We start from the raw sequence: 26,197 nt of genomic DNA on the forward strand, positions 1-26,197 counted from the left end.
TAAAGACTCTCATAGTATTTACACATTAATTTTTGACTAATTGGTTCAATTGATTCATGATTAAGGTATAAAAGAAAAAAGTAAAAGAAATCTAGAGATGTTTAGGTTTCTGTTCCTTTGATGTCTCTGGTAATTTTGGTTATGAGGTAGCATCATTTTGTTAAAAAGCTGGCCGTCAAAGTTGGTAACTACCAATAGGATATAATTTTAGGTAAATCAGTTAAGACCCTGAGTAAAAATAACTCCCTTAAGGGCTTTTGGATATGTGAGATTTTGCAGTTTAAATTTTAGTTTTTTTTAATCATGGGGGGCTGAAAAGCCTTTGAAGTTTATCTAACCCACTGTCCTCAGACCTACTACTGAGGAGCATCCCTTGGCAGCTTAAAAGAGTAGATTTCTTGTCTTACTCATACCTGCAGAATCGGAATTATTAGGAGTGGGTTAAAAGAAAAAGTTCTTCATCTGACTATGATGCAGCCAAGTTCTATAAGCAACCAGACATTGGTTTGAAAACTGCTAACTCAGTTCAGCGTTCTATGTAATGCACAGCTGTCCTGTATAATTCTGTATAATGCATGTCTCATGTCCTGACATCCAAGCCGCAAAACTTTGGTTTGGTGAGATTAGGTAAGATTTAAACAGTGGTATATGGGAGTGAGTTCAGTGGTTTAATAAGAATAGAATACTTTCGAAATGCTTTTGTAGATAGACATGGTCAATGATAATTGTAAAATGCTAAAATCAAAGTAATACATTAATAATTAGCATAACTCACATTCAGAAGGATGTGTGGGCAAAGGTTTGAGAAAGATAAGGAATTTCCTAGACAATAGTCGCTTTTGCTAGTTTCTTAAATGATTTTATTGGAGTGGCAGTGGCAGGATGGAGAAGATCTTTACTTAATTTTTGAAAATTTATTGTCTGAATCCCCAAATTTATAAGGGTGCATAGGAAAGCAAGGTTATAACTTGGCAAGATTCAGTAAGAGAGCACTTACAACAACTTACAAGTTGGTTACCACTCATGCATCCCTTCCCTGCTTAACGTTTCCATCTATCCCTGCTCTTGTCAACAATAGTGATTGTAAGCAGTATTTTGGAAAATGTGTAACTGTAATATAATTGCAAATGTAATACAGATGGATTTCTAGATGAAACTTTTAAGTCTTGAAAAAGAATTTTGTTAGTTGATAAAAATGATATTGAGGACTACTGAAATCATATGCAGAGCCACAGAGTGAGGCCACTTAAGCGATAATTGAAGAAGAGAAAATCAATGAGGATAATTATAGGATAAGAAATAATTTTAATTCCAAAACTTTCTAACTAGACTTTAGAAGTTTCACCTTCAAATAAACCTTCAAATAAAATTACCTTCTTTATTATCACCTTCTTTATGGTTATAGCAGTCTACAAGTGAAAGGTAATATACTAGTATATAATTTTTGTCAAGTTTCAGCTCCCCAAGTGAAAACTGGATTCGATATAGAATTAGAATGTTGTTATGATTATTGTCTACATTTTGTTAAATATAATTTAAAATGAATGTTTTTCATTTCTTTTTTCAAGATAAAAATCTAATGAAATATTTTTTTTTCACTGTTTACCATTTAAAGTAGATTCATTTCCAACAGCCTTTGCTAGACAGTTCAGAAAAGTAGTAAGAAAGCTAACTCTCTAATGCAGTCTACTCCACTACTGGTTGTGTGCCATTAGACAAGTTACCTAACATTTTATTGTTCTCTGTCAAAAGGAATAATAATGGTCCCTGCTTTTTAACATTATGAGGATTAAGCTAATCCATGTAATACATGTAAATCATTTAGGACAGTGCTTGTCACATAGTATGCATTTAAAAAAAGTTCTTTTTTTCAAATTGTCTTCAGATATAGACAGTTAAATTATCATTGTCTTTGTTTTCATTTTTTCTGAGCTTAATTTTTGAGATGCCTAAGACCTTAAGGTCTTCACAGCTTTCAAAATCAATGTTATACCTAAAGGCTAAAATTAAGTGGGGGAAATGAGGGGGAAAAATATCTATTCTTTAAGTCTGTGATAAAATGATAGAAACTGTATAAACTTGTTTTCATCTCATAAAAGTTCAGGAGTTTTCTATGCTTATTTTTAAAAATATGGATATTTTTTATTACTTTTAATGTTCTCAGGCATATATCTGGCTCAGACCTCTTTCTCAGTGCAAGTTACATCTATAACCATTATTGTGACTGCAAAGACCAGCATTATTACCTTTCTGGGGACAAAATCAATGATGTCATCTGCCTTCCAGTGGAAAGATTACCTAGTATTACACCAGTATTGGCCTGCCAGGACAGAGTGCTCAGAGTTTTACAGGTTTCTGTGATTTGCATTTTTATAGTTTTTCATAATTTATGCTAAATAAGTATTACTGAACAATGTGTATTTAAGTTAAATTACTTATTACTGCCGCTTTAAATGTCTTACTTAAAATTATATCTGGAAAAAATGCCTTTTAATTGGTATGCTAATTTTTTTTAACTTGAGCCAAATGTATTAAGATCTTTGGTGAGTTTTAGGCATACATGGGAAAAAGGATGCTTCCTCCCAATCCCATACATAATTTCTGAGTTAGTCCAGTTTGAATGGAGTGCCTTTGCTATAGAACCCTTCGCAGCTTTTTTTTTTTTGGCTTTCTTCCTCCATTACCCTTTCCTCCCTGCCAAAATCAAATAAATGGAGGAAATTGGGTTGGGGAGTGGATGTTAGGCTTTAACAAAGAAGGAATAGTTGAGATCAAAGGATGTATCATTTGGGTTTATTCCATATTTATGACAGTATGTGCAACAAAATAAGCACTCAGTAAATACTTGTTGGATGAATAAATGAATGATAGAGGGAAAAATCATTTTATTGTCCTTATATTTCTATTAAAAACCATGATGCATAAGGTATTGTTATTAGTATAATAGTTACACCTATGTCTCTTCAAAAGTGACTTTCAATAAAATACACATACATACAAACACCAGGATCCACAAAATAAAGTTTAATGCAAATAACATAGAACAGGTGGATTATTTGGATCAGAAACTTGGGCTAATGATAGCGCAATTGAATAAAAAATCTAGCTGTTTATTCTGTGCCGTCACAGGCTATCTCATTCTTTGGAATTTCATAGTCAGATGGCCATTTCTTGGTGTTAGTCCTTTTATAGAAGGAAAAATCCAATGGTTCTATGAGGTTCTCCCTGCCCCCTCCACCCCCCTGCCAAGGGAAGATAAAGTAATGTTCAAGATTCATTCTAGAGGGATGAATAATTAATTTCTTCCATAGCCTGTACTCCCAAATATGAATTGTTTGAATAAGGCTTTTAAACAGGAGCTGGCTAGAATTCAGTTAGAAATTGTTCCAGCTGATTCTAGGATTCTGCTTTGTTTAACTAGAAGAGATCCATGTACTTGCTGTAAAAATAAAGAATTCAGTAAGGATTTGTGGGAAGTTACAGCTTGAAGCCTTTGCTCTGCCCTTCATACGTCCTTCCTCCCCTTTACTGCTCATTATCCATTGCCCCAGAAGTAGCCTTTTTTTAAACAGTTTTCTTGTGGATTCTTTTGTGTTTATATAGTCGATATATATGAAATTTCAAATGTAATTATAAATAAAAGATAAAGCACATTACTTTTATATATTCTATATATATTTAACTAAAAGGTCATTACATATTTACTATAATTTCACATTTTTTTCGTTGAATGATTTATCATAGTTATTTTTTCCATGTAAGTGTAGATACTTATAAGTACCCTATTCTTTAATAGCTTCACAAAATACTATGTACTAAATGAAAACATTAGAAGTGGCAAAATTTTAAAAAAGACAAATAAATGGACGTAACTTATTTTCTTCTCTAAATAACACGTCATTCTGCCTCTCACTGGAATAGGTTTTGGAAATACCCAAATACTTATTGACCATGTGACTATGTCAAGTTAACTGCTCCCAACTTCAGTCTCTTCTTCTGTACAATGAAAACACTGAGAACCCACCTGCTGGTATTATCCAACTAAATGAAACAACACATTCAATGTACTACCCTAAGAGATAACACCCTAGATGTTGGATATTGCTGTTCTGGTGGTACTCACCACCTACCTTCTTAGAGTACCAAAAAGTGTAATGGCACATTAAAGAGTGAGAAGTCCTGTTGAAAAAAAAATCTGCATAACCTTCTTGTGTCAGTTACCATCCTGAGAACCTGGACGACCTCTTAAGGTTGACGATGAGAATCAGGTTGAGGGTTAGGTAGGGGCTATTTTCTGCCTTAGATGACACATGTCTGCTACCACTCTGGGACTAGGGTGGCAAACTTCATTCACATTTTTCAGGAAGCAAAATTGAGCCCCTGGGCTTGTCTTTTTCTTAGGAAGTAACTTTGGGTGTGTTTAAATATTTGTGCTCTGAGTTAAAGAAAACAGAACAAACAACTTATTCCTGGAAAGCTTTGATAGGAAAATTTACCAGTGTCAAGTTTTTGGGCAAACAAAGTATTTAAATTGAAAACTTTTCTAAGTGTTGAGTATTTTAAATATTTCTTCGTGATCTTTAAATATTATATATTTTAAAATGAGTTAACATATACAAAATTGCTAAAGAAATGCAAGTTAATAATCACAGTCTAACTTTTTTCAGCAGTTTTATTCTAGAGTTTTTCTTTATATGAATACTGATGTTATCAAGGAGTATGTATACTAAATTTATGTTCTGTTTCAGTTTTAAAATACTTGTTCTTCTTCAGGGATCTGATGTGATGTATGAAACTGAAGTTCCTGGCCCACCTACTGTTTTAGCACTACACAACGGAAATGGCGGTAATCACAATAAAATAAGGAAGTGCGTTTTGTTATTTAAGTCTAGATATTTCAGGTTTTTAATCATTTAATTATATATTAAGTATAGTTAATCATTTAACTGTATGTTAAGTTTTTAATAAGGTAACTATATGTTAATGAACTGGAATTGAGACAGTAGTCTGATAACTTGCCAGTAACTAACAATAATGAATTGTTGAACTTTAATTTTCAGTGTCCTCATCTTAAAATTAGATGATGAGGAAGGGTATTATCTCTTAGTTTATAAAATTCTGTGACTATATAACCATCCTCCAAAATTAAGTTTTCTGTCTTTTTATATTTTTTAAATGATATTTTTACATTAAAGTCCATGTATATGAAAATTTTTTCAGTTTTAAGGAGATCTTATGAGTCATGAGATAAGTATAACATGTTGACTTAAAAAAAAATTTTTTTTTATGTTTATTTATTTTTGAGACAGAAACAGAGCATGAGTGGGGTAGGGACAGAGTGAGAGAGAGACACAAAATCTGAAGCAAGCTCCAGGCTCTGAGCTGTCGGCACAGAGCCTGACGCAGGGCTCGAACCCACCAACCGTGAGATCATGACCTGAGCTGAAGTCGGACACTTAATCGACTGAGCCACCGAGGTGCCCCTAACATGTTAACTTTAATTATAAACTAGGTGACTCTGGAGAAGACCTTTTGTTTGGAACATCAGATGGAAAACTTGGGCTTATTCAGATCACTACCTCCAAACCGATACACAAGTGGGAAATTCGAAATGAGAAAAAGCTGGGAGGTATGTTTTTGATGTAGTTTAGATTCTGAAATGTCATTAATTATTAAATATCCTAAATTTTATATAGTTCATTCTGTTTTATTTATTCACAGTATTTGGTAAGCTTAACAATTTACAGAGCCACCTCAGATTTATTTACTCTTTGTTTATTTAGCAGGTCTGTCATACTTTGGCATCATTTTTTAATTAAGAAATGGTAATGGTAATTTAGGATAGGTAGGTTTTTGTGGGCTAATGTCCATCCATAGTATCAAATCCATTATTCACTGATGTAGGAAATTAATTGGAATTTAGGAATATTTGATATTAAGCAAGGAAGAAGTATAGTGAGTCAGGGAATATTCTGGTTTTCTAAAGGATTTATACCTTTCTGAGGAAATTTATATCTGACTTAGAAAGTAGTAAGATGGCTATTTATAGGTATAGTAATTCTATTCATGTATTCATTTATTCCTTCAACAAATACTTGTTAGGGGCAACAGAGAATAAACAAATGAATAAATAGATAACTTCATCTAAGTCATCTGAAAAAAATATCAGACAGTGATGCATTAGTGATAGGTGGAAGGAAGAAAACTAAATTTAGACTGGGTGGTAATGGAAGGTGTCTTATAAAAGGTGAAATTTGAGCCGAGATCTGATTCATAAGAAAAGGAGTTAGTAATGTAAAACTTGGGGGGAAAATTATGCTCCAGAAAGAGGAAAAAATCAGGGCATAAGTAAAGAGGAAAAAATCAAGGCATAAGTAAACTTGATTCATTTGAGGAGCAAAGTGAAGGTCAGTGTGGCTAAATGCATTAGCATGACAAGACAAGTCAGAGACTTAGCATAGGGCCAAATCATGTAGGTCCTTGTGGACCTTGGAAAAGGATTGAATTTTAATCTATGTGCAGTGGGAAGTCTTTGGAGAATTGTAAGTGGGAGTATGATATGATCTAATCTAACAAAACAAAGCAAAAAACATACCAGGGAGAATGGATCTGGGAGAAGCAGCTCAAAATTGAAAGTGTGGCGATCAGTTAGGAAGTCATTGTTATAGTTGTTATAATTTATTTTAGTCTAGACTACAGATAAGTGGCCTGAGCTAGGCTAATGGTAGTTGGAAATGGGAAGGACTCAATTTCAGTATATATTTTGGAGATAGAGCTGTTAAGATTTGCTAAGGGATTTGGTCTGGGCAGTGAGAAAAAGACAGGAATCAGAGATGTAGTCTAGATTTTTGGCCTGAACAAATGGGTGATACCTTACTGAGATGAGGAGAGTTTGGGGAAGGACCATTGATGGGGTGCACTAAAGGGGAATGAAGAATTTTCTTTGGGGCATAGGACGTTTGAGATGCAAATGGACGTCTCAAAGAAGATGCTGTATAGGATCTTGGATGTAGAAGTCTGGAGCTCTGGGGAGAGAGAGGCTAGAGCTAGAGATAAAAACTATGAGCCATTTCCATTTAGATTATATTTAAAGTCTTGGAAATGGCTGAATGTGGGCAGAAAAGGGGATACCTGATTATGCTTCAAGTTTTCTGTTCTTTGTTTTCCCATTCTGATTCAGTATATACATGTTTTCAGCCTTACTTTGTCTGTACTTGGCCCTAATGTTAGTTTTATTAATAGCTTGTCACCTCTATCATCTTTTTTAAAGGTATTTTGTGTGTTGACAGCTTTGACATTGTGGGTGATGGGGTTAAAGATTTACTTGTTGGGAGAGATGATGGAGTGGTACAAGTGTATAGTTTTGACAATACAAATGAGCCTGTTCTACGATTTGATCAGGTCAGTTCATTTAAAAAGACTATATATGCTTATATTCATCAAATAATTATAGAGATGATTGTGATGTTTTGGGTTTTATTAAATTATATTAATATCTTGTGTTTGGCTTAGAATATTGCTGCTTTGATGTTATCAAAATCTTCTCTAGACTGCTCTTATGTTTGAATAATAGGCTATTGCCTTCCAGATAAATAATAAATTGCTTCTTCATTTGGTTTCTAAATATTGTATACCTGAACTTTAATTATTTTGCCTTAGTTTCTACAATCCATAGTGGATTACAGGAGTAACATTTATATGTTTGGGTAACAAACAAGACTGTTGTTTTAAAGTAATAATGTTTTAGGAATAAACTCATGTTGTTAGAACAATATCAAAATATCCTTGAGCAGAGAGAGAAAAGTCGCAATTTCACTTCTAACCACCCAAGACTTTACCAAATGAGAAGAATTACTAAATATGAGTAATTTTAGTTCACAGATTTTAATGTAGTTAAGCTTGTTTATGCCAAGGTACGGAGTTACATGGAGAATCAGTCTGCTGTAAAATGAATCTTTCGGTTTCATAAAGTGGTGTTCTCTAGTCCAGGGTTTCCCATCCTGCCTTATGCAGGATGGATTGAGGCTGTTTTAAAAAAAACAACAACAAAAACCACAACCAGTATCAAGTTTTCTTTGTCTGATTTCACTACTAGTGCTTCCCCTCAGTCCCAGCTTTAACTGTAGATGAGCAAATACAGATGTTTTGATGTATAGATAAAGGTATTACATAGATAATATGGGAATAAAAATTCCCTAAAGGTTTCATAGAGGCTATCATCTCCTTTATTCATCTAAAAAACTTTATTCTTTGTTCATTTCCAAAAACTATTTGGAAAAAACGCATGAGAGGTGGTATGTAGAATTCAGATGATAGACTAAACATATTGGGAGTTTTGCTTATGTAATTTTTAAAAAAAAACCTCTTTATATAAATAAATGATTTTTGCTCATTATGTGGCTACTGTGGCTGAGTGCTACACACACATATATGAGTCATTTTCAGTCTTCTTTCCCCCAAATTTAAAAGCACTGGAATTTTCTGCCATTTGTGCAGGATTTTTGCCTCTCCAATCTCAGTGTTTCGAATGATAAGTATTCAATAAATGTATGTTGAATGTCTGGAGGGAGGAAAATAAGTTTTATTACTTATTTTAATATGTCTGTGAACTTTTTAGCTATTAATGAAGTACTTGATCTTAAATTTGTTTTAGATGTTGTCTGAAAGTGTCACATCTATCCAGGGTGGTTGTGTAGGGAAAGAAGGCTATGATGAAATTGTGGTATCCACGTATTCAGGTAAGGGAAATAGTAATAGGTAAAGAAAGAATCATTAAGAAAAAATATACATTTAATAAATTATTTTTTAATGTTATTATTTAATGTTAATTTTGAGAGAGAGAGCATGAGAGCAAGCAAGCATGAGTGGGGGAGGAGCAGAGAGAGAGAGAGGGAGAGAGAATCTCAAGCAAGCTCCATGCTCAGCCCAGGGCCCAACACAGAGCTCAATCTCACAATCCTGAGATCATGACCTGAGCTGAAATCAAGAGTCAGACACTTACCTGACTGAGCCACCCAGGCGTCCCTTAATAAATTATTTTTGATGATAACTTTTTAAAAAAAGTGTTATTAGTAAATCAGTCTTACCTATAGCATTAAAACCTTTACTGGTTAAAAACTAAGGAGGGAAGGAGTAGGTGTATTGGTTTATAAAAGAGGTAATATGTGAATAATGGAGTACTTAACATACTCTACTTAATCTTTGAAAATTAAATGATGTTCTTTGGTTTAAAAAGAAGTATTTACTGAACTTTAGTTTATGTTTTGTTACTGTCTATATTTCTTATAAAAATTCCCTTGCTTTTGAGTTAGTGATTCTTTTACATTCTTAAAATAGCCAATGCGAGAGTTTAACTTTCCATAAACATGATTTTCGAAAGACAGTTCTAATTCATCAGGTATATTTGAACTTGCTAGAATTGTGTTGACTTATTCCATACTTGAAAACTAAAACTATAAATTGAGAAGTGAAAGATTTCTTTAATCATAGCATTATAGTAGTTTACACAAAATAAAAATAGTATCACAAATGTTTATTATGTAGTTTCTTTATGGCTTCAGTATTTTCCAGCTTGATATATTTTGTTGTTTTGTCTTGTTTTTTCAAGGACAATAAGTCCTAGGACTAAATGAGGTTGATGTTGGTGGACAAAGGGGCATGTATATTCGGGTTTCTTTTAATACTAGCAGTACTTAATGGTGCACAATTTAATTCATCTCTGCAGGCTGGGTTACAGGTCTGACAACAGAGCCTATGCATAAGGAAAGTGGACCAGGAGAAGAAGTAAAAATTAATCAGGAGATGCAAAATAAAATTTCTAACTTAAGGTAATTTTGGATTTTTTTGTTTGCTTTTTTTTTTATTTCATGAAGTGTGTAGTTCTTATATTTTATTGGAAGAAATTATACAATTAATTATTTTATCACCTTTTTAAATTTATCAGTTTGAGAAAATTTGCAGTAAGTGCTAATTAGTATTTTAAAGTTATAAATATACTTTTTATATTATTTATATACATATTATTACTTTTTTCTATACTGACTTTTTCATAGATCAAAAATCACATTTTTCATTTGTTTATAGATAGTTGTAGTGTTTTGTTTTTTCACAGACATTAGAAAGAGACCAACACAGACAGCTGTATTCCTTCTTAATTGTACTGTTTACTGCTCCTGTGGACCCTTATGAATCTGTAACATTGGCTTATCAGTTTTCTTACTGGAAATGAGTAATGTTGACTCTTTTAGACACAGGGATTGCTTCTGTGGCCTGTTCAATTTGACAAATCCTATGAAAAGAGACCCCAGACTCAAGTAAATTTGCTTCATACAGTGAAGAAGTGGGAGTTGCTGAAACTTCTAATGACTGCTCTCCCTACTTCAACCCTTACTAACCTCTTGGGGGCAGTGAGGGCTGATCTATTTTTATTTTTGGTGGTAGTTGAGGGCTACTTAAGTTTTTAAGACAGCAAAATGCCACAAGTACTAGTTCACTAAAGCCACACCACATGTTTACCACAAGCCAGTTTAGCAAAGCCACCTGGACTCCAAGCTCCAACGTTCATGCAATAAGGAAACCAAGTAGAATTAATGGCTATTCTCTCACATCGTCAGTATACCTTACATTTATAACCGAGTCTGTCCCTCCTGATTCCAGTGGAATGTAAGCTCATGAGAAGATTATGTCTGTTTTGTTCATTCAGCACCTGCAACATAGGTACATATGAGGCTCTAAGTAAATATTTCTTGTACGAATGAATCTTTTCCTTTGTTTTGTTTATCGCACAAATCCCTTCCAAGCTCTTACCCAGATTTTTTCCCCTAAGTTGGGGCTGGCTAAGCCTCATGTTGTTGTTTCTCAGTTACTAGTTGCTACATTTGCATATGTTGTTTCCCTTTAACTGAAGTGACTCTAAGCAATGAAGCAATGTCTGTACAGTTGAAGGTCAGCAGAATCCTTTTAAACACTTGATAGAAGAAACTCAGCTGTACCACTAGCTCATGATCATCTTATGGTCCCCAAAATGTTAGTACTCCACAGCCTCCTTCTTATTTTGTCTGTTTCCCCTAATTTTTACTGAAAGGCACATATTTACTGGTTTTACACATTTTGTTTCTTCAAATTAAGTCTAACATATTTCTCTGCTCCAGTACAATTAGTTTCTTTTCTGATTAACTATAACTAGATTTGTGTGTTAGAACTGATTATTTTCAGCTTGCCTTGATAGTTACAACTCTTTATTAATATTGCTGGTATGGGACTGAGTTTTAATTTTTAGATTAGAGATAAATAATGTGGAATTGTTTGGTTAGTCATAGAAACAAAACTTTGTATTAGTGTCATAGTTCTAGTTCAACTAATAAAAATCCGTTTTGCACAAGTAAATGTCTCAAATTCTTGTAATCATTCTAAGGACTTCAAATGTTTATACTTATAGGTGACAGTTGTATATATTCTCTCTAGGAGTGAGCTGGAACATCTGCAGTATAAGGTACTACAGGAAAGAGAGAAATATCAACAGTCTTCCCAATCAAGCAAAGCAAAATCAGCAGTACCTTCATTTAGTGTAAATGACAAGTTTACATTAAATAAAGATGATGCCAGCTACAGCCTCATCTTAGAGGTGCAGACAGCAATAGATAATGTCTTAATACAGGTAAGCCAGTGTCTAATTTCTTTGTTTTGTGATTGGATCTATTTTGCAGACCAGCCGTATGCACTAATTATTATTGAACACTTTTAATTTTAGACAGTAATTTTAAGTGTTTTTCTTTAAATTGCATTTAGCTTAGATAGTAATTTTAAAGGTTTATCTAATCTTCTATTAGATAATCAGTTTGCTCATAGATTATCTAAGTTATATCTTTACTTTTTATTTATCCTGTAAGTATTACACGAAAGACTGATGGACTTAAGTTTTAAGAAGCATCAAAAAGAACAGTAAGGGTTTTGTTCTTTGGCGATCTTAAGAGAATTTTAAGAGATGCGATTTAGAAAACTGCAGTATTTAATGCCCTTATTAGAACCTTTTTTTTAAGCTCTCAATTCTAAAATGGTAGCTTACAGTACAGCTTGCTCATTAACCACCAGTTTCTGGGTAGGTCCGTAGACAAAGTATATTCCCAAAAGGTGAAATATAGGGGTAATAATACACAACTCCATTCAATAATATATTTAATCAGTTTTTCTTTAAATTGTAAGATATTCAGGGAGTGGGAAAGGATGGTAGTAGGATGAATGGAAAACAAGCAAAAGATGGAAAACCCATAAGAAGATGAGAAGAGAATAAAGTGGAGAAAGAAGATAATGTTTAAAAAGATGTGGGGGAGAGATCAGATTATTAATTAAAATTTAAAGGCTGAAATCTGTCTTAGGTAATGCTAGCATAAGGGCTGCATTACACAACTCTAGGAGCACCATTTAGATAGAACTGAGTGCAACAACAGTGCCCTAGGAACTACCTCTCTAGAGGAGACCAAAAATTATCTCATTTTTGTGATGCAGGTAAAAACTAAATTGATAAAAATGAACTGATAGAATCAGAATGGCCATATTATTATTTTTAGACTATGGTAACATTTTTAGCATTGACAAAAATAGGTAGAAAGATTATACTTTTAAGGGGGTGGTGAGAGATGATCGTTTATGATCTCTAATAGTCCAAATTAGAAAAAAATAAACATTGTGATATAACATTTTTTAGTGCATTTATTTTCTAGAAGTACATTATCAAATGTAAATTAAGAGAATTCATATGCTCAAATTTAAAGATGAACATGAACTAGAACTAAAGAGAACCCTAAGAGAAAATAATGTTTTGTAAATTTTTTAGCTTTCCATCTGAACCATTTTTTTTTTTTAATATTGACTGTAGAGTGATGTTCCAATAGATTTACTTGATGTGGATAAAAATTCTGCTGTTGTCAGCTTTAGCAGCTGTGATTCTGAGGTGAGTAAAAAGTATCAAGAATTTTTCAGACACTTTTTCATTTCTATTATACCATTTTGAATAAAGCCTAATAAATGCTACTAAGGTTTAATGTTTCTTCAATCTGTTTTTCATAACCTTTCCCTCAAAATCTGTTTCAGCTCATTTCCCCTATTTTCAGATAATCCAGAAAACTGGGGTGTTTTCCTAGATTCCTTCCTTTCTCTGATCTGTTAAATCCAGTTAGTCACTATTTTTTGCCAGTCTATGTCCTTGGCTCCTATGTCTCTACTCTGCTTCATTTCCACTTCTGTTAACTTTTCAGGCCCTTACCATGTTTGTTTGAACTACTCATCTATCAGTTTTTCTATCTCCAGTATTGCCTCTCACCTCCAGGCTCTGCTGTACACCGCCACCAGAGAGGTCTTCCTAAAAATGTAAATATCACCATGTCATTTCTTTTTTCAAAACCTTTAAAGATTCCTTATTTCCTGCTGCATATAAGTCAGATTCCTCATTGTGGCATAACAGCTTTCCATGATTCAGCTCTTGATTACATCTCTAGCTGATCTCTTACCAACTGCTACCTTCCCTCCCATGCACATTATTGCTGCCAAACTGAAGTTCTTAAAATTTCTTGAAAATGCTATATAGTTTCACACATTCCTACATTTGAACATGGTCTGTTTCTTCTGCTTGTTCTTTTTCACCATTTCTGGGCTTGTTGAATCTTGCTTAACCTTTATTTAGCAGACATTTGGTGGGTACTTACCATGTGTAAAGTGTCTTGGATGAGATTGTATCAGAGCTTTTGGATATGCTTAATATATCACTTCTTTCTGTTCAGTACTAGCACACACTAGCAGTCCCAGAACTAAGTGTGGCTCCTGGAGAGAAGTTAGGGAAAATAAGGTCTGGAACGGTTGTTTTGGAGAAGGCAAGCCAGAGCAGATGATGATTAGAGTTGGCAAGTCATTATACATATAAAAAAGGGAGGAATAGGGGTGCCTGGGTGGCTCAGTCAGTTGAGCCTCTGACTGTGACTCAGGTCATGATCTTGCGGTTTGTGAGTTTGAGCCTCGCGTCCCAGAGCTTGCTTCGGATTCTGTGTCTCCCTCTCTCTCTGCCCCTCCCCCACTCACACTCTGTCTCTCTCTCTCCTTCAAAAATAAGTAAACATTAAAAAAATTTTTTTTTAAAGGGAAGAATAAAAAGAGTAGATGAAGAACAAAGTTGATAGCTATATTCGGGAATAGTTTTTAATATAATTTTATAGTAAAGCTTTTCTTTTAAGAGAGATTTTTCATAGTTGTATTATGTAGTATGTATGGTTTGTCATCCTTGTTTGAGAATAAGAGATTTTATCAGGGGCGCCTGGGTGGCTCAGTCGGTTGAGCGTCTGACTTCAGCTCAGGTCATGATCTCACAGCTTGTGAGTTCGAGCCCCGCATCGGGCTCTGTGCTGGCAGCTCAGAGCCTGGAGCCTGCTTGGGATTCTGTGTTTCCTTCTCTCTCTGCCCCTCCCCCACTTGTGCTGTGTGTGTGTCTCTCTCTCAAAAATAAATATTTAAAAAAAAGAGAGAGATTTTATCACAGTTGTATTATGCAATATGTGTGGTTTGCCATCCCTGTTTGAGAATAAAACATAAAAGATTAAAGCCTACATTTTTATTTTCATTCAAAAAATCAAGTTAATCTTAAAATCTTAATTCCTAAATTACTGTGAAAGATCAACCTATTTACATCATTGCAGGATTCTTTGAAATGAGTATTTTATACTAACTTAAAACCCATTTTCTAGAAGGATGGCTTTAAAAAAAAAAAAAGCCTTAACATGGGGATTTCAAGTATATACACAAGTAGAGAGAATAGTATAATAACCTCACTATACTCATTGTTCACTTCAACATACGGCCAGTCTTGTTTTATGCTCTCCTCTATCTCCTATCCCAAACCTAATCCCAGACATTTCATGTATTTTAATCTTTATCATCTTATTCATAAATACTTAGGTATGTAACATTTGTTTTTAACCACACGAAAGTATATTTATTTTCAGGTTGATTGATATTCTGTTTACTAAATTTAAATGATTTTAAATTAAAACGTTCAAATTTTCTTTTTGATATTAGCATCCTTTTTCTTCATTTACTTATTAAAAATAGGGAAATAGTAGTATATGAAAATTGCATACTAAGTATTTCATGTTGCTTTGTCTGGTTTTGCAATTCATAACCCAGATATATTTCTCTGTTTTTAGTAGTTTAATATTCAGTTTCCAGAAGTTATCATATTTGAAGTAACCTGTCTAATTTAATTCAACAAACATGTATTGAATGCTTACAGTATCATCTCAGGCACTGTGCTATTTGCTGGAAATACAGAGATATGATATTTCTTAGTCCTCTATAACTATTTGTGATAATCAAAGACATTCATGTTTTGTCTTTTAATAGTGTAAACATTAGAAGTTTGTGCTGTCAGTTAAATTTTTAGAAAAATTAATATTTTAAAGTATTGTAGTGGCACCTGGGTGACTTAGTCATTTGAGCGACCTACTCTTGATTTTGGCTCAAATCATGATCTCATGGTTGTGAGTTCAAGCTCTGTGTTGGGCTCTGCACTGACAGTGTGGAGCCTGCTTGGGGTTCTCTCTCTCCTCTCCCTCTTCCCCTCCCCCCTCGCTTTCTCCCTCAAAATAAACATTAAAAAAATGTTATTGTAGAAACTCAGGCTGGAAAGAGCATGAGCTTGTGTCTTAAAAGTATTCATTTGGATTCTGATTTCTTTACTTATGAGCTTTTGGAAAATTTTCCTAACCCGAATGCTACAGTTTCTCCATCTGTAAAAACTTATTTAGTAAAAGTTCGCATAGGGTTGTTTGCAGGAATAAGAAAAAAGCACTTAGCGCAGTGTCACCCACATGATATGTGCTTTATAAATGATAACCATTATTATTATTGATGATGTTTTTATTATTATAAAAATGTGAGTTTATCCTTTGCCTTAACTTTGAATTTTTCCTAGTCAAATGACAACTTTCTTCTCGCCACTTATCGGTGCCAGGCAAATACCACAAGGCTGGAACTCAAGGTAAAAATGTTTGACATTACCTTTAATTGAAAGTTTGAACGTTCTTCCCCCTAGGTATATCTTGCAATGTATCATATCACTTCTTTGTATTGTTTTCTCCCTGAAATAAGTAATGACTGCTGGATGACCAGCTGGGTTTTAACTCAGCCCAAACCATTATCTCTGCTATTGGCACACAACCAATCACCTTCTCTAAAATTACCAATCCTGAATTTCCTCTTAGTGGAATTTTTTTTTCGAATTTTCTATTCTGGAAAGTTTCAAATGTACGGAAAAGTAATGACTTCAGCTTCAGTAGTCATCAACTCATGACGTTCTTGTTTATACTATCACTGTCTATCCCAAAATATTCTGAAGCAAATACAAGATTTTTTTATAATTTCAGTTGTAAATATTTCAGTACATATGTCCAAAAGATAAGAACTATTTTTTAAAACATAACCACAATACTATTATAACACCTAAGAAAAATTAACAATAATTTCTTAGTTTCATCAAATATTTAGTATTTAGATTTCACTGAGTTTTTTTTTACAGTTTGTTTGATCCAGTCATGGTCCAGACAAGGTAATTTGGTTATTGAAGTATTTGAGCATTTGTCCTATATTTTCCTACCATTTGGATTTTTCTGATTGTGTTCCAATAATGTCATGCATTACCATCTTTCTAAAGAAAATCTTTTAGTATTTTCTTCAGCAATTTAGTAATATAATCTCTTTCATAATTAAATACTGATTGTAGCACACAAATCTAATTTAGTTAATTAATTTGTGTGAGGTTTTTAAAAATTATTTTTGATATATTTATGATCTAAAAAATTAAGGAATGGTTGTTTTGGAGAAGTGTTGATGCTCAGAGATTCAGTCTGTGTTTTTCAAGAGAGATGTTATACAATAACTTTTTCACATCTAGTTAAGGAAGTTCCAGTTAAGTGTAGGTTTTTTTTCCCTAAACAATTTATTTTAGTCTGCATAAGTCCCCTTTTGTGTATTTTGAAAGAAAAATTGAAAACTGGAATAAATTTATTTCTAAAGGACTATACTTAAACATATTTTATGTAACCTAATTAAACATTTTAAATTACATATCCACTGAACAAGACTGTGCCAATAAATTGGGAAGTAGGCCTAAATATATTAAAAAGCTATGTTCTTTTTTTTAAGTTGGATGCAACTTAAAACTTTAATGATAGATGCAAGAAAACTACTGAAAAAGAAGAAAAAGGTGAAACTTATATGGTAAAACATACTATGAAACTACTGTAATAAAAATAATGCAGGGTATTTAAAAGGCCTAAATAAATAGGGAGTGCAATAAAATTGTATAGAACTAGAGCTTAACATACATTTATGGAAATTTAATGGATGACTTTTTTTTTTTTTTTTTGAGAGAAAGAGTGCAGGTGGGGGAGGGGCAGAGGAAGAGGGAGAAAGAAAACATTAAGCAGGCTTCACACCCACTGTAGAGCCCAATGCAGACCTTGATCTCACAACCATGAGACCATGACCTGAGCTGAAATCAAGAGTTGGACGTTTAACCAACTGAGCCACCCAGGTGCGCCTAATGCATGACATTTTTATGTAGGGAAAAATTCTGTTAAATTACTATTTCTATTTAAAAATTGGTGTCAACACAACTGGTATATATCTGGAAGAAAATTAAGTGGATTCTTATCTTAATGCCATATATAAAAAATAAATATAGATGTATTAGGTACCTAATTATTTTTCAAAAGAAGGAAATTTAGTTATCTTTTAGGTAATGGGTGAATATCAGTAAAACACAAAGACTACTACTACGTCTAACTTGTTATAAAAACAACTATTCAGTAAGGAAAATAGGCAGAGAATATGTTCTGTGCCTCAGTTCACACAAGAGGGAATCAAAATAGCTAGCAAATATTAAAAGAAAATGTTCTAACTTACTGTTAGGGAAATTCAAATTAAAATAACAAAAAACATTTTCTGCTTATCTAACAGACTGGCAAAAAATTTTAAAAAGCAACATCACCATGTGGCAGGGATGAGAAAAAGACACTCTAAATCATAGCTGAAGGAAATAAAAATTGTTATAGCTGCTTTGGAAAAACAGGCAATAGTCCCACTTGGAGGAATCTATTTTAAGCAATAAAATCACAGTATTATACACACAGATATGTATTTAATTAACTGCAGTATTGCTTGTAGAAGCAGAGGAGTGGAACCAAAGTGAACATTCAATAATTGAATGGTTGAATAATTAGCTATTTATGCATTCCATGGAATATAACACAGCTGCAATAAGGAAGGCATTGATCTATTCCTGTTAACATGGAGTGAATTCCATGAAAAACAAGATGTGGATAAAATCCCATATATGTAAATACATTTTATTTACATATGAATAAAGGTATGAAAAGAAACATACCTGTCTGGTATGATAGCATATGCCACAGGAGAAAGCATGGGTGGGATAGGAGTGGGAGGGAGGTGATGGCATTAGGAAAGACAAAGATAAGGGGAAAATGTGACTATTAGAAATAAAAGAAAGATGTCTATGATATAAATAGAATTTCTTCATGTGAAATTATGATTTTGTTTCTGTACTTGTGCATAGAGAAATGTATGAAGGTATGACTACCAAAATAGCAATCATGATCATTTCTGGGTGGTAGGATTTCAGGCGACTTGTATGTTCATCCTAATTTTTCTGTATTGCTTATATTTTTAATAATGAAAATGAATTTTTATATAATCAAAAAAAGCATTATGACTTTTTATTCTGGAAAAAATTATGTACTAGTGTAAGCTTACCTTTAAAAAAGAAACCCTGAAATATAGCTGTATCAGATCTATTTTTTATTTCTTTTCTGTATTTTTATTTTTCATCTTTTTATTTTTCCTCTCTTTCCATTTAGAGCAATATTTGCAGTGTAACATTTGCAAAAGACCTTGCTTTAAACTTTTAGTTCTCTTTCCCATTTAGGTAAAACATTGATTTCTGCCCCCCTCACATGCTAGGAAAAGTGTGAGTTAAAATATCAGCTAGCAGGTCACCTGGGTGGCTCAGTCAGTTGAGCATCCAACTCTTGATTTTGGCTCAGGTCATGATCTCATGGTTCATAGGAACGAGCATCGCGTCAGGCTCTGCGCTGACAGTGTGGAGCCTGCTTGGGAGTGTCTCTCTCTCTCTCTCTCTCTCTCTCTCTCTCTCTCTCTCTCTCTCTCTCCCCTGCCCCCTCTCACTTGCATGCGTGCTCTCCCTCTCTCTCAAAATAAATAAAATATAGCCAGGTTAGAGCTATGTTAAAATATAGCTATGGTTAGAGAAGCTACCATTGTAATACAAGAAGTACTACAGTCCATCTATGAATTTGAAGTGAGAGAAACGGAGACGGGGGGGGCAAGAGGGAGAAGCTGGACAGCTTTCCAACTCCTGAAAAATTAATTCTTCACAGTGTAATGAATTTTTATTTTCTGTTAAGTGTTTTGAATCCTCAGGAGGTCCAACCAGGTATATTTAAAATAACTCAAAAGAATTTCCTAATCTAAATATGTTATAATTAGATGGTGTATACTTCTGTATTTTCATAGAAAATCAAGAATTAAGTTCTTAGAAACTTTTTTTTTCTGTCAGTAGATTCTTATATGTCAATATAAGCTGTCAATAGCTATATGCTATAATACCCTTATTTATGAGAAAATGAAGTATTACATTTAAGTTTTAGTTATTTAAAAAACTCACTTATCCACATCAACAAAATGTCTAAATTTTAACCATTTTTGATGTGAATCTTATGAACTATATTAGACACTTGTGGTTTTAGATGTGATGGGTTAGTATGTAAGAATGTACTTTTTTTGGAATGACACAGCACTACTAAGTGTAGACAGATCATCTAAAAATATGTGGTGGGGATAACTTTTATAGATAGATTAAGTTTGCTTTTGCCTGCCAAAGCTTTTTAAATTTTCCTTTACTCTAGTGGTAAAAAGTAATTGTTTAATAAAATGTCATTATTTCCTTCAGAATATCACAGAAGAGATTAAGGTCTAATTACTTGATTACTTGTGTTGAACATTTTAAAGATAACATTTGTGTTATGTTGCTAGGTTATTCTTATTTTCTTTTCTTTTGTGTTTACTCAGATTCGTTCAATTGAAGGCCAGTATGGCACACTGCAAGCATATGTGACTCCAAGGATTCAACCCAAAACCTGTCAGGTCCGCCAATACCTTATCAAACCCCTTTCACTCCATCAAAGAACTCACTTTATTGATCATGACAGGTAGGACAAAGGAGGGAGCAGTTTATTTTTTAGTATATTACATGATACAGATAAACTTGCTTTTCATTTTATAGTATAAATCTGGTAGCTATTTGTACATTTTAAAAATTAAATATTTAAGCACTGTGGATTCATATTTTTAATATAAGATTTGTCTTCTTTTAAAGGCTGATTTGAGTTGGATTTTCCTATCTTTCTCATATATTACCATTCTGATCTCAGTAGAGTAACAGTTCTCTCTCCCAAATACCTGTTGTGAATAAATATTGTTTAGCACTTGAGTTCTCTGTGAACAGGATCTTATTATAGTATTAACCTCAAAGGTTATATTTCCTTTCTGTTTCACCTCAGGGAATATTGGCAAATCAATTGGTTGTGATAGTCCCTGTTATTTCTGAGTTCCAGTCCAACTTAAGCATCTTCCTGTTGGTAGTTTTTCACTTTCTTTCCTGAGATGAGAGACCATGAGCTTAAATGAAGGAGAAGGGAAAGAAATGAACAATTACTGAATATTTTCCCTCTGCTGTATGTTGTACTAGATGCTTATGCATTGTCATTTAAGCCTTACAGCAAGCAAGACAGGTAGTAATGTCCCCATTTTACAAATGAGAAATAGAGACTTGGAAAAGTAAGTAACTTGCTGATACAGGAAACAGTTATGATTGGAGGCTTAATTGAACATTAAAGCACAGATATAGGTAAGCATTCCTTTTTTTCCATGAGATTGAAAATTTTATTTATCTTATGGTTAATATTAATCTGAAGAAAATTTAATATTTTTATATTTGTTTATACTTTTATATTTGTTTATATTTGTATATACTTTTATATTTGTTTAACTACTATTGCAAAATTCTGTTAATGTGTTGTATACATATAATACCTCCATGTATTCCTACACACAAATGTGTACCTCCACTATTAAATTACAGACCCATGAATGCACTGACTTTAACAGGCCAGTTCAGTTTTGCTGAAGTTCACTCCTGGGTGGTTTTTTGCCTGCCTGAAGTCCCTGAGAAACCTCCAGCAGGAGAATGTGTGACATTTTATTTTCAGAACACCTTCCTGGATACACAACTTGAAAGTACCTACAGGTAAATAAAACTTATTACTGGTTCAGGAATGTTTTTATATAAATAGAGCTTCTAAATTTTCATTTGTTTTAAGGCAGGAATAACTTGAAAATAATGTGACTGAAAACCTATACTGTTCAAGAGAATCTATTGAAAAACAAGTAGAATTAATGATTTAAAAAAAATGTTTGAATACAGACGAATATGAAAGATCAATACCTTTCCTATTCCCAACAATAACCAGTTAGAAAATAAATGATTTGAATGATTTGAAAAGACCCTATCAGAGTAGCAATAACAATAACAAAATATCCATATAAGATCTGCAGAAATATCTGTTATTAGAAATATGCAGAACTTACATGAAGAAAACTTTAAAATTTTATTGACATAAAAGACTTGATTAAATGGAGTAATATATTCAGTAGTCATCAATTGAAGACATAAACATGGCAGTACTTCCCCAAATTGATTCATTTATTCTAGTTTCAGTAAAAATTCCATTGAATTTCTTTAGGCAAAAATAGAATATGGCTCAGAACTTGAGAGTTTAGAACAGTACAGGGTTTTGAAGCTATCATATTGAGGGTAGAGGTCATATTCTACACTCTTCTCAAGCTCCCAGTTGCACTCCTGCCCCTTTACTGTCACTACTCATTCATTTCCAATAGGCTTCTATAATTTCTGTTTCTGAATATAGTAGAGGCTACATTTTCCTTCTCTTTTGTTCCTGTCTCTTGAATGTGAAATGACCTATTTCTTGGGTAAGGCTGATTTCTCTACATCTGCTCTTTGAGCTTATACCTGTCTTTCTGTCTAGGATTCTCTCCCTAAACAGATTATTGAGCTATTCTACTTCTTGCTTCCTAGCTGAGACTTTACCATGCTAAATTCTGGAAATAGGAGTGAACACATAATTTTACCTCAGAATGCAGCCTTTTGGGACCAAGAAGTATCCAGCAGTATAGCTGTTTTTGTTTTGTTTTGTTTTTGCATCAGTTCTGTTGAGGTTTTACTTTGCCCTCCAAGGGATCTTACATGTGTCTAAACCTGTAATAATGACTCCTGTTCTGAAGTACCACAGTAAACCTCACACTTTAATCAGAGCAGACAATTCAACATGCCCCTGGCATATTCTGTATTATTATAATAGCATACCTTTGTATTTTCCCATTCTGTGCCCTTAAGTATTCTTTCCTTAACAATCAAAACTCTACTTATCCTTCAAGGCTCAACTCAGTTGCTGTATTTTGAAGCCTTCCTTGAGATTCTCTTTTCTGTTCCCATAGTATTTTATTCTTACCTGTCTTAGGTATTTATTGTTATTTGTTTGAAGTATATAATAATTTTTATGTAAACTTGTTTCTTCAAATTAGACTTTAAGCTCTTCATGGGCAGAGTCAATTTCTTAATTATCTTTGTATGTTTCCTCCAAGTACCTACCACATGGCTTTGCTCAATGAATGTTTTTTGGGTGCCTAAATAAAATACATTTATGTGGAGAAAGTATAGAAGCATGTGCTTTGGAGGCAGACATACTTAGGTTTGAATCATGGCTCTGTGACTCACCAACTATTTGATCTACCTGGATTATTTAACTCTCTGAGCTTCAGTTTTCTTTTTTGGGGGTCGGAAATAATAGCACTTTGTTGAGCTGTGATGATTAAAAGCAGATAAACCATGTGAGTCATTCTACAGTGCCAGGTACTGTTAAGTGTTTAAAATTAAATATCATCAGTTAAAATTAAATACTAGTGAAAATATGATTTTTAAAACATAATTGAAATCAATATAGTATGTAGGATTCACCTTTCTAGAAAAAAGAATTAGCATTTGTCTACAACTAGTGAATATAAACTATTGGTGTGTGTGAAAACCAAATAAAAAGACAGCATTTAATACATGAAAGGTGGTATATGTATTAATTAGGAAACTTGATTATCATAAGAAGGAACCAAATACAAGAAGACTTAACCAAATAAAAAGAATTTATTAGCTCATATAACTTAAAAGCCTAGTAGTAATCTGCCTCAGGCAGAACAGGATTCCTGGCTTACCTGATATCATCAAAACTGTCTCTTTTCATTGCTCAGCTCTGTTTTTGTCTTTTTTTTTGGCTTTTCAAATAAGTGCCATGTGGCTACCAGCAATTCCATCCAGTTTTCTATCTTTTCATCTATCCCAGAGCCTCTCTTTCTGAATAGTTCCAAATAAAAGCTCCAGGATTGAGTGTCAGTATAAAGCCATGAGGTTGGAATACACTGCTAAATGCTTCCTTCGAAAGTCCCACAAATGGGGATGAGGCCAGTGCCAGTGAGACTACAGTTGACCCTCAAACAACACAGGTTTAAACTGCATGGGACCACTTATACATGGATTTTTTTTTAATATATATATAAATACAGTACATTATGGTAGATGTATTTTCTCTAATGATTTTCTTAGTAACATTTTTTTATTTTACTTTAAGAATACAGTATATAATACATACAACATACAAAATATGTGTTGATGGACTGTTTATATTATTGGTAAGGCTTCTGGTCAGCTAGTTAAGTTTTTGAGGAGTCAAAAGTTCTATGCGGATTTTTGAGTGTGCAGGGGTTCAGCACCTCAACCCCCACATTGTTCAAGGGTCAACTATATATGGATTGAGAAAGGTAAGAGAACAAAGAAATGGTTCTGTAAAGAAGATGAAGAGTCCTCTGTGCATAATAAGTGACAATAAATGATGGGCATGGAAGAATGAAAGATGTTACTCTTAGGTTTAATATCAGCTTTCTTTTGAGAATGAAGAATGTAGTCATGTTGTGATTTGGGTGATTACATCAAAGAAAATCATGTAAATAAGCAATTATAAATGCATTTTATATACATATGGGGTTAGTTGTTGGAAATTTTATTAGTGAAAGTAAAGAAAGATGCTTTAAGGAAGAACTTATAGGTAATTGTCATGTTTAAGAGGCATATATCTAACATCTTGTTTAGTTTCACAATTATGTTCAGAACTTGAATTGAATAATAAAAGTTTACACACTTAAATATGCTTTATATTAATAATGTGATGTGTATATAAAGAGATCTAAAATCAAATGAATTTTAAAAACCAGCTCCTAGTCAGAAAATATGTATTCACTGGACCTAGTTACTATATTTTCTTCTAAAGCTGTTCTTTTAAAAATATATTAATTTTATAGGAAAGGAGAAGGAGTTTTTAAATCTGACAACATTTCTACTATATCCATCCTAAAAGATGTGCTCTCTAAAGAAGCTACAAAAAGGAAAATTAACCTCAACATATCGTACGGTAAAAAAAAAAAAAAAAGAAAAATGAATTATTTTGGAGGGGTATTTTTGTTAACAGTAACAATGTTTCTGATCAAAGTGACTTACCTAATTGTGTCTGGATCAACTTCTTCTAGAGATAAATGAAGTATCAGTCAAACACACTTTAAAGCTAATCCACCCAAAGCTGGAGTACCAGTTGCTTTTGGCTAAGAAAGTGCAATTAATTGATGCTTTAAAAGTAAGTATGTATTTCGTGGATTCACAATCATTGTTTTATTGTGATGGAATTTCTAAAATTGTAAAGACTTTAAAGTTACACTGGATTGAATTTTGAACATTAAAGTGCTTCTGTTTTTAATTTTAAATAAGGAATTGCAGGTTCATGAAGGAAATACAAACTTTCTGATACCAGAATATCGCTGTATTCTAGAAGAGGCAGATCACCTACAGGAAGAATACAAAAAGCAACCTGCACATCTGGAAAGACTCTACGGTTAGTGAACTATTCTAGAAAACTTTGCCATATTCCTTTCCTACTGTTTACGAAGGATCATGTGAGAGAAAATGGGCAGAAAGATAAGCAAAGATTACAGCATTCATGAACCAGTGACAGCTAGTTTATTGCATCAAATTTTTTGTCAAATTAGTTTTCATATTTAATATTTTTACTGGGTAAAATGAAAGTAAAAAAGTGAAATAGGTGTAATGCAGTAAATTAATTTCTGTACATGAAGAAACCCGGTGTGAAGTGAATATAACCTATGAAGCATTAAAAAAATTTTTTTTTTAACGTTTATTTATTTTTGAGACAGAGACAGAGCATGAACGGGGGAGAGTCAGAGAGAGAGGGAGACACAGAATCTGAAACAGGCTCCAGGCTCTGAGCTGTCAGCACAGAGCCCGACGCGGGGCTCGAACTCACAGACCGTGAGATCATGACCTGAGCCAAAGTCGGACGCTTAACCGACCAAGCCACCCAGGCGCCCCAACCTATGAAGCATTAAAATGTAGGCTGTATTTCACACAAATAATTTTCAGGTTTTGTTGATACTATGAAATATCAAAATGCAGCATTTAGTATTTTTTTGGCAAAATGTAATAAATGATACATTGTGCTATAAATTTATAGTTCAAAACTCTTTTTGCCTTGGTGGTGACATGTTGGATGTTTCACAAATTGTCTTGAAAAACAGTGAGAGCAAGAGGGAGATGTGAAGGAAAGGAGAGAAAGAGGAAGAATGGAACAGCTTAAGGAAAACTTCTTTTATTTTGCAATCTTTATATAAGACCTGCTGTGTATAGCACACCTATTGATTTATAACATCTTTATTAATCAGTTGGGATATTTAATCCTTACAACAACTCTGCAAGATAGATGGTGTTATCTTCATTTTTTACATTTTCTTAAATTGAAATCTGAGACTAAAGAATTTGTTGTCACATTTGTAGTGGCAAAGCCTGCATTAGAACTTCCTCACCCCAAACTGCATGCTGTTTGCGCTATGCCAGATCTTTTAGAGTCAATTGGTATCATCTATCCACACT

General features: G+C 33.3%; 1 protein-coding gene across 1 annotated transcript in view; it reads left to right on the top strand.

Moving 5' to 3' along the window:
- Positions 1–26,197, top strand: part of BBS7 (Bardet-Biedl syndrome 7) — a 35,639-nt gene that overhangs the window by 8,173 nt on the left and 1,269 nt on the right. Inside the window, exons 5-18 of the mRNA XM_007087599.3 lie at positions 2,165–2,351; positions 4,774–4,846; positions 5,513–5,629; positions 7,271–7,401; positions 8,654–8,738; positions 9,725–9,827; positions 11,464–11,656; positions 12,875–12,949; positions 15,956–16,021; positions 20,149–20,288; positions 21,221–21,385; positions 24,562–24,671; positions 24,787–24,890; positions 25,022–25,145. Of these exons, the coding sequence (XP_007087661.2) occupies positions 2,165–2,351; positions 4,774–4,846; positions 5,513–5,629; positions 7,271–7,401; positions 8,654–8,738; positions 9,725–9,827; positions 11,464–11,656; positions 12,875–12,949; positions 15,956–16,021; positions 20,149–20,288; positions 21,221–21,385; positions 24,562–24,671; positions 24,787–24,890; positions 25,022–25,145 (1,673 nt within the window). The remainder of the gene's footprint in view (positions 1–2,164; positions 2,352–4,773; positions 4,847–5,512; positions 5,630–7,270; positions 7,402–8,653; positions 8,739–9,724; positions 9,828–11,463; positions 11,657–12,874; positions 12,950–15,955; positions 16,022–20,148; positions 20,289–21,220; positions 21,386–24,561; positions 24,672–24,786; positions 24,891–25,021; positions 25,146–26,197) is intronic.

The sequence above is a fragment of the Panthera tigris genome, chromosome B1 (assembly GCF_018350195.1).
Source record: "Panthera tigris isolate Pti1 chromosome B1, P.tigris_Pti1_mat1.1, whole genome shotgun sequence".
NCBI lineage: Eukaryota > Metazoa > Chordata > Mammalia > Carnivora > Felidae > Panthera > Panthera tigris.